General features: G+C 40.8%; 1 protein-coding gene across 2 annotated transcripts; it reads left to right on the top strand.

The window, feature by feature from the left end:
- The first annotated feature begins 6,685 nt into the window (after positions 1-6,685).
- On the top strand, positions 6,686-9,460 carry LOC136482106 (uncharacterized). 2 transcript variants are annotated; one of them, XM_066479352.1, is made up of 3 exons: positions 8,060-8,356; positions 8,452-8,650; positions 8,804-9,460. In XM_066479352.1, the coding sequence occupies exons 1-3, from the start codon at positions 8,180-8,182 to the stop codon at positions 8,824-8,826; spliced, it is 399 nt and encodes a 132-aa protein (XP_066335449.1). In that variant the 5' UTR covers positions 8,060-8,179; the 3' UTR covers positions 8,827-9,460. The 2 variants fall into 2 exon arrangements, 1 of the variants encoding a protein (XP_066335449.1); XR_010764965.1 differs by lacking the exons at positions 8,060-8,356; positions 8,452-8,650 and adding an exon at positions 6,686-7,161.
- The last annotated feature ends 282 nt before the right edge of the window (positions 9,461-9,742 follow it).

The following is a 9,742-nucleotide window of genomic DNA, read 5'->3' on the forward strand; positions in this document are numbered from 1 at the left end:
CCAGGCACTGGCCGCTCAGACCAGGTGGAAGTCATACTCCAGTGTCGTCCCTGTCTATCAGGCCATTGTGGCCACCTCGATGTCCTGTGCCTGCTGCTTCATTTGTTGACCCCGTTCGCTTCTCCTCACCTCGTCCGAGCCACGCGAAAGCAAGCGCTGCGCCACCGTTATTGTCGCCGAGAGCGCCGCCGCCGCCTAGCTCCCTCACCACCACCCCATTACTACCTCCAGCTAGCCAAGAACTTCGTCGTCTTCCTCTCTACCTCTTCAACGTAGTTGCTGGACCGGGCAAGCCACGGTGAGGGCAAATTTCACCATTCTTGTCCTCGCCAGAGTCGCTGTCTCCATGGCCGCCATCACGGCGAGCTCGCCGCTACTCTGCTCCCTTGCTCATTTCCCTTCCTTCTTCGCGTTAGCACTAGCTAAGGGTGTAGCCTAGCCTCGGTGGTGACCTTATGGAGAACCGTCATCTCGCCGGAGTTGAAAACGACGCCGTGCTCTCACTGCCACGCACGCGGGCGACCCTCGCCGGTGCCTCCACCCAAACCCTAGGTAGCCTTGGTAGTTACGCCTGAGCACTATGAAGCTATAGCCGCTCTTGCCTAGACCTACTATGGCCCAAGACGGTCGGCGCACCTCCATGCAGTGCCGTTGTGCCACCGTGGTCGGCGACGAGCCATCTCCAATGCATCTCCGCTCCCACTTCCTACCTCTATCGACGTGGGAGAGTGAGGATCACGATGGTGGGGTCGGTTTCGCCCGAAAGTTTGCCGTCGATGAGGTAGCGCTGGTCAAAACCTCCCCTATCTCTGTGTGTCTGTCGCATGGGCCCATTAACTGCTGGGTCCCTCTAGTCAGCGTCAGTAGCAGTAGGTTTTGTTTATTTCTTTTCCTGAATTTTGTGCCAACTTTGGAAAATGATATCTAGAGCTAAGGGCGTCTTAATTGAGTGAACCAAATTTTATTGGATTCCTCATGAAGTGTAGTATTTGATAAAAATATGAAATGCACTATTTCTAGTATTTTTCTGGGAGAATAAAATGTGGCTAGATAAATGCTTTTTAAATGGTTTCAATCATGTAAAATGTATAACTTGAGCTAGGAAAGTGATCAAAATGTGATTCCAATTTTGTTGGTCTTGTCTTGTCATGTACTACCTGGGAAAAATATTGGTTGCACAGTGATCTTGCCAGAAATAGGAGTTGGCTATTTATCTTAAATAAATGCTAGATTCTTGTGCTATTTTTCATGGTAAAAATATGTATCCAATGAGCATCAAATTTATTGCATAGTGTTCTTGTGCTATGATGAAGTTAAGAAAAATATGAATTCTGTTGTTTGACACTTTTCAATAGGATTTCCTATTTATGCTACTTTAAGCCCTGCTAGCTTGTTATTTTTGCATAGGATGTTCTACTTGTTCAAATGCTATGAAATCTATACAGTAGCCTATTGGGGACATGTATAAGCTACTGTAATTTTGTGCAATTTACTGTACACTTTTGCTATATGTTTATTATTTCACCTAATTATCTAAATAAATTAATAAAGGCATGAAAAGAATTTATTTAGGAATGGCCACTATGTTTTCTAGTGCTCATATGATGTATGTTAACTATTGGTAACATTGGTGGTGCTCAAAGTACCATTCTTGTATGTAGTGAAATATTATTTTTTCCCTAAAATTCACTTATAGTGACTTTCTGGACAGATTCTAGAGTTAAGCAAATTACATGGTGAAGATGATGTTTGCTATTAATCTTGTATATAACAAAGTTGTAGACAACTCACTTATCGAGCTTGTGTTAAATTTTCATGGCATTTAGACAAATGGTTTGTCAGATATGGCTGTTCAAAGTTAGTCTTCAGAACAAGTTATTCTCTAGAATTTCTGGACCAGGTTTGATAAATGTGCCTGTTTGGCTTGTTAACTTGGGAATCATGCTGAGATGATTGAATATGAATTGTAGACAATTTCATAAGCTTTCTAGATGGTCTTTTTGCATGTGTTTTGGGTTAGTATAACTCCAGTTATGAGTTAAACTAGCAGTTGTTGTCTGCAGCCCTGTATCTGTGAATGCAGTGAATGACTTGATTGCTTTAGATGAGTTGATGTGATGATTTAGATGCTTAGGCTAGTTAAGATAAAATGTTAGTTGCAAGTGCTAGACCTCTTACTAAAGATGAACAACTTTATCTTAGGTTGTTAAAGCTTGGTGAGTGTGTAGTTCTTGTTTTCAAGAAGAGATATGCACCTACTCAGTAAAATAAATGTTAATCTTGTATCATCATGTCATTCATGTGTCCCTCTATAAATGGTTGTATATTTCATCATCACCTTCCATCTCTTTTGCATTCATGACTCTTATGCTGTGTATGTGCATGCAATAGGTGTTCCAGAGGGAGTCACTCTTCTAGAATTCGAATAAGGACTTCCGAAGGAGCAGCAGCAAGTTTAGGAGCAGGAGGTGCAGGCCCCAGAAGGAGGAGTCAACAAAGAAGTTCTTGAGTGTCCCGATCACCAACCTTCCTCTTTTCTGAAAGGCAAGCCCCAGAGCATTCTAAGTCTCCTATGTTTTAAAAATGTTACTTTGAGTATCTTTATATGTTTGATGTATTAAGTGATAGTAGTTGGATGCAAAAACTTGTTGCATATCTATCTATTCCTTGTCCGATAAATGTACCATGAATCCTATTTAGGTCCAGGAGCAAATCAATGCTTAGCCATGCTTAGATCGGTAAAGTCTGGCGATTTCCTATCACCTACAAGATAGGATGATATCTGGTCATGGTTGGCTATATTTGCTATCATGGAAATAACCATGTGCTAATAATGAATGGAGACCGGGCGGGATGTCGATAGAGAAGCAACAAGGCATGGAGGTCTTGGTTGTGGATCTATCCCCGTCTGTGTCGGTTAAGGACCAATTCGCTATACGTCCTCATGTCATGTTGAATGCATGCCTATCACTTAGTTGGCCAGATAACTCGTTCCGACCACGAAGCCAAGTAGCTCAACTCAGACCAGAAGCCAGGAAGTGAAAGTGTGCACTCTAGCAGTAGTAAGGATGTGTAGGGGGAACCATTGGCGTAAGTCCAAGGGCAGATTGACGTCCTGGCAGAGTGGATTCCTTGAGAGTGCGGTGCTGCTCGGCCCCACGAATTTACTTCCTGAGCTATACCAAAGGTGACCCGAGGTGACCACTGACCAGGTTGCTTGGGTATGTGTTAGGAATAATCCCCCAGCTAGGTAGGAATCAATTCGAGTCACTGTCTCTCCCAGATAATGAGAACTTGACTGAGCAGCGGCAACGTAGAGACACTTAATTGAACTTGATAGTTATAATGATGATGATGATGTTACAACATTATACCGGATATGGTTACTAATGTTTGGATTTTAATCAAGTGCTTGCTCTAGTATAGGTGCTAATCTAGATGATAGGTTTAATATTGGTAACTTGTTGCTTAAGTCATAATTTAAATTATGCTCTTGTATCATTAAAGCATTTATGCAAAATGGTTGTCAAGCGAGATCCACCGATAAAGCCTTGCATACTCCTTGGTGTCATTTATTTTTGGTTTACGACGAGTAAGTCTAGCTGAGTACATTCTCGTACTCAGGGTTTATTCTCTCTTGTTGCAGATAACGTGCTCTATAACGGTTACTGCAAGTATTGTCTCTACCATGCTGGTGATGAGACTAGATCATGGGCATGATCTTCTATGTTATCTTATCATGATGCTTTTGATGGATATGACTATGGAACTGGCTTGTATTTGAACTAAGTGTGTGTAATGGTTTCCAACTACTTTGCTTCCGCCATTTGTGAACTCGTGTTCTAATAACTATGTGAACTCTGATGTATGAGATACTTGTGAACTACTTGTGAAATGGATGTAACATGTGGCTTGTTATGTTGAATCATGTACGATCTTGGTTGTATGCGAGTTGGTTTGAAATCCTTTGTGGTTTCAGCGGACTACCGGGTTTATATGGGTTCAAGTATGATGGTTTGATCACTCTAGTGATTGCTTTTGTACTTGTGCTCTTATAAATTGGTCGATTCTGTTACAGCTGGCATCGGAGCAAGGTTCAACATTAAACATGTCATATGTGTATTTAAAACAAAGGTTTTGTCTACAAAAATTGGTTTTTACAACTTATAGCCACTTATATATAGGTATGTTCAAATCTCAAATTTTACCTAATTGTGTCAGTGGTCATATCCTCTATGCCCAATTAAGGACTTTTAGGTGGATTATTTAAGTACTAACTTGAGGGGTAATTGCTTGCATTTTTATTTCGTCGTCCATACGGCGTGCTATTGTATGGATGCCATCTGCTTGGGTGGTAATGTATGGATCAATTGCCTCTATGCCCAGGTAATTGTGAGTTGTGAGAGCATGACCGTCCAACTATCGCTATAGGGGAGAGTTAGCTATGGTTACTAGAATATTTACATGTTACACACATGTATATATGAAGGTACTTAATTGTGGGTATATCTGTCGGGTAGCTATGGATATCGAAGTATATATATCTGGGGATGTATATATAGAGAGTATCTTAGTTTACTGCTTTCATTGTGTGCTTATTTATCTCTTGTGGGGATGGGCTGCAATGAATTTGCCTGCAGGTACACTAACAGCACAACGTGTAGCCAACTAGATACGTATATTGAGAGAACATATGTATGCCACCGTGTATGTCGCTAGAGTTTCAAATTTTTCCTAAGCTCAACAATGAATCAGGAGTAGCTACGATGTTTTCACTCCTTAAAAGTACACATGTGTTCAAATAAGAATTCTCCTCTAGATTAGAATAAACTGATCTGACTTTCAAACTTACCCATATTACCTTCAACCATGGGGCTTCTTAGCCTTCACTTGGGTCTTGAGCAATTGAAAGACAGAAAGATCAAGTCAAGCACTATGTCTCAAGTTCTTTGCTCAACCATTATTTTGGAGTTTTTATAAGTTTTCAAAATAAAACTCAGAGCTTCCATTGTATGACACTCTCAAGTCTCTCAATATATGTGGTATTTGTGGATCCTCACCAAGGTAAAAGTGATGTTATGCCTTTCTCTTTCTATAACTAAGTCTTATGTGGAGCTCATAGGAGTGGAAATAGCATGAAAGAGCATACTTGTAATACATATATTGTAAAATCAAACCTTGGATCCAAAGAGAGTTCAGTCATACAATAAAATCAAGATGTGCATGTGTGTGGATATATATGGTGGCTAACCTAATTCTACTATGCTCCTTGAAAACATATCTCTCTTTTGAAATTTGAAAATATCTTTGCAAGAGAACATGGGCTATCTTATTCATCTCTCTCTTCTTTTTCTAGGTGGGCATTATTTTAGATATCTCAAACACATGTCCATTTTTTCACAACTTTTTTTATGAATAACTTCTGCATAGCCCATGCTTCTTTTCTGCAACAAAACTTTTGAGAGATAGTAACAAGAACTTAGAGCATTTATTTGGTAGATATCCTATCAAACATATTTTTGGTGTTCACCCCTAGGGTAGGAGTAAAACTTTTTTTGGGTGGATCTAAATGGAATGACATGTTTTTGCGCCAACCCCAGTGTAGGAGTAGTGCATATGTGGGTGGTGTGTACATGATCTTGATTTTAAGAGCATGACAAACCCTCATAAGGGTCAACAAAGCTTGACAAAACTCAACGCCAAACAAGCAGCATTTAAGTGGAAGTTTTCCTAGCCTAAATAACATGTACGGCTCTGGTAGGAATTCAAGCTTTATCATACAGGAACTCATCATGTAGTATTTCTATGTTTTTCAAAAGATAAATCTCTAGAATTTTAGTATCACTTGGAACAAGATAAACAGCAGCTCAGACCTTCTCATATCATATCCGTCAATTACCTAGACTTAGATCAAGCACATGCTACCCACGAGTTTCAAGTTCAGAGTAAATTCTTATATCAAAACAATCTTATCTAAAACTCAGGAGAATTCAAGGTTGAAAACTAGGTACTTAAAAGAAATTACAACAGAGCAACTATTCATCATTTCCATTGTAAGAGATTATCTTCAGTCCTTTTTATTTAGCTCTTAAAACAGAAACCAGACACACTATTTTATTTTATTTTCATTTTTTAGATCATAGATTATATTATAGATATATAACATAAAGATAAATTTTTATTTTGTTTTTAGTTATGCATTTTTCATTTTTTTTCTTTAGCAAACTTAGAAATAGTAAAAAAGGAAAATAAATACTTATCTAGATACATGGGGGATGCCTTCCCCCAAGCTGGTTTTTGGTGTGGTCAAATGTTGAAGTTGAGTGATCCTTCTCAGAATGGTTTTTCCAGTGGATGTCCTTCTCGACCATCAGGAAGTTGTTTTTCTCTTATGCAACAGCTCTAGCGGTTGGTTCATGTTGGAACCACCTCAGGAGGATGTACTCCTAGTGGGATGAGATGAAGTCGACCGAGAGAACTTGCTCTTGATCTTATGCATCATCCTGCAAAATGTCAACAAGAACAACAAAACTCATGGAACAGATTAGAGTAAAGGGGTTAGCGGTCAGCCGTCTAAGGGTTAGTCATTCTTGAGGTTTAGAAAGATTTTTCATTTGACACAATTTCATCAGGAGGCCTTTCTAATATTTTTTTTGATTTTATGATATAGTGGAATATAACTAACACTAGTAGAGAACAGACCTTTGATCCTCGGTCAAAATGGACTCTAGTCCCGGAATTTTTTGCCCCCGGGACTAGAAATACCTTTAGTCCCGGTTGGTGGATCCAACCGGGACTAAAGGCCCCTGCCCAACGGCTACTGCGCCAGACAGAGGTGGCAGGGACCTTTAGTCCCGGTTGGAGCCACCAACCGGGACTAAAGGTAGACTTCTACTCCCGGTTGGTGGCTCCAACCGGGAGTAAAGGTCTACTCCCGGGCCGTGGCTGCGCCCGGGGTTGGAAAGTTACCTTTAGTCCCGGTTGGATCTATCAACCGGGACTAAATGTTCTCCCTTTATAAATCGGCCGTCTCCTCCTTCCTCCCCGAGCCCGAGCTCAGCACATTTTGAAGCTCACTGCAGTAGTGTTCTTGCTTCCTCCCTCCCTCCATTGTTCCTCCATCCATTCTTCGATTCCTCCGTCGATTCTTCAGTTGTAAAGGTTACCAATCTCATACTCTCATTTTTTACCATTTTCTTATGCCATTTTATTCACTATATATATTTATGGTTCTTTATTATGGTTTTTTTTCATTTGTAAGCAATTTGAGCTCAAAATCACTTTAAGCTTGCATATTTACATGAAAGAAGGTTAAAGTATATATAAATATAAAGTTAGAAAATAGTTAGAAAATTATAGCAAATCCTTACTAGTTGAACTTGCGGACCGTGTTCAGGTCGGCGAGGATGTTCTCTGCCGAGCGGTAACGGACGTCAAGGAGGAGCTTTGATTCTACGAGGGAGAGCGATAACGGTCGTGGAAGACCGTGTTCCCTTCCTCGTAGAATCGGAGCTCTTCCTTGACCAAGTACGGTGCCGTCCGGTGGAGAAATCCTCGCCAAGCTGATCACGTAAGCAAGGTCAACTAGTACGGATGGTTATTTATTCACATGTCCCGATATCGTCGTAGTAGTCTGTCAATCACCGTACCTAAACGTAGTATATATAAATAAAAACTTAGAAAATAGTTAGAAAATTATAGAAAATCCGTATTAGTTGAACTTGCGGACCGTGTTCAGCTCGGCAAGCATGTTCTCTGTCGAGCGGTAACGGACATCAAGGAGGAGCTTTGATTCTACGAGGGAGAGCGACAACGGTCGTGGGAGACCGTGTTCCCTTCCTCATAGAATCGGAGCTCTTCCTTGACCAAGTACGGTGCTGTCCGGTGGAGAAATGCTCGCCGAGATGATCACGTAAGCAAGGTCAACTAGTACGGATGGTTATTTATTCACACGTCCCGATATCGTCGTAGTAGTCTGTTATGTGTGTACATTCCCATTCTTCTGTTAATTTGCGGAAATATCATATGAATTACTTACCTGCCGCAGTAAAAGACGAGAACACAATGACCATTAAAAATATCATTGTTTAGAGATCTAGATAATTTTATAGTTTGTTAATTTTATTTGTTTATAAAAGAAGAAATTTATAGTGTATTAAAAAATGAGTATAGAGAGTAGATGGCAACTGCTTCCGGGTCCTCGGCCTCTCATGGGTTTCCAAAGCGACTTAGGCCGGGCCTTCCTCTCATTCCATGCGGCAAGTGTCGTGATGAGATGAAGATTGTGATGGAGTACCGAGTGAAGAAGGAGGGTCCCAACAAGGATCGTATCTTCTACAAGTGTCCGGATCGCAATGTGAGTTATTTTATCGTATTTAATGATTATGGTTAGTTTATACCTATTTTCATGATGGTTGTGATTAAAGTTCTAATTTTTTGTTTTAATTTCAGTGGGATGGCAGTGGACGATGTTCAGGCTTCTACTGGGAGGAAGAGTATGTTGAACTCGTGCAAAAATATCTTGCACAACAGGCAGATACGGCGGCTAATGAGGCAGTGATCCAGCCGAAGAAGCCCAAAGATGTTGCACAATCGGGGGATCTGTCTGTTTTAGTTGAGATTGGTCGCGAAATCCTTGTGCTCCTGAAATGTATTTTAGCTTTAGTTCTTTTAGTGGTAGTTGGGATTGTCTACATTGTAGCGATGCTTTCATAAATTTGTATCTTTTGTGGTGGCACGCATGTTGTATAAATAATTAATTATGATCTAGGTTTTAATATGATATTTATGTCATGTAATGCAGATGAGCCGTCATTGGATGTATAATGCTGATCGCCGCTCACAAGAGTTCATTGACGGCGTGCATTCTTTATTACGTGCAGCCGAGACAAACAAACGCGACGGTTTCATGTGCTGCCCATGTGCCATATGTAAGAATACGGTGGAATATCCTTGCTCAAGGACTCTTCATTCACACTTGTTCAAGTCGGGTTTCATGCCAAACTATATTTGTTGGACAAAGCACGGAGAAACCGGTGTTGTAATGGAAGAAGATGAAGAAGAACAATGGGACGACAATGATATTATTCCTGATGGTGCGTGCTTCAATGATACTGCAATGGGAGAAGCTGAAGAAGAGGTAGTCGCAGAAGATGAGCTGGCTGATGATCTTTGTCAGGTCATTCGTGATGCACAAAGAGAATGTGAAAGTGAAAAGGAGAAGATCAAGTTCGAGCGGATGCTAGAAGATCACAAGAAATTGTTGTACCCAACTTGTGATGCAGGGCAGAAAAAGTTGGGAACCACACTAGAATTGCTGCAATGGAAGGCAAAGAATGGTGTATCTGACAAGGGATTTGGAGAGTTACTAAAAATCCAAAAGAAGATGCTTCCGAAGTACAATGAATTGCCCGCCACTACCTACGAAGCAAAACAAGTTGTCTGTCCTATGGGGCTAGAAATAGAGAAGATACATGCATGTCCTAATGACTGCATCCTATACCGTGGCAAAGAGTACGAGAAATTGGATGCATGCCCGGTATGCCATGCGTCGCGGTATAAGATCAGGCGAGATGACCCTGGTGATGTTGAGGGCGAACGTCCACGTAAGAAAATCCCTGCCAAGGTTATGTGGTATGCTCCTATAATACCACGCTTGAAACGTCTGTTCAGAAACAAAGAACATGCAAAATTGTTACGATGGCACAAAGAAGACCGTAAGGTAGACAATATGTTGAGACAC

Source organism: Miscanthus floridulus, chromosome 9, assembly GCF_019320115.1.
Source record: "Miscanthus floridulus cultivar M001 chromosome 9, ASM1932011v1, whole genome shotgun sequence".
Lineage (NCBI taxonomy): Eukaryota > Viridiplantae > Streptophyta > Magnoliopsida > Poales > Poaceae > Miscanthus > Miscanthus floridulus.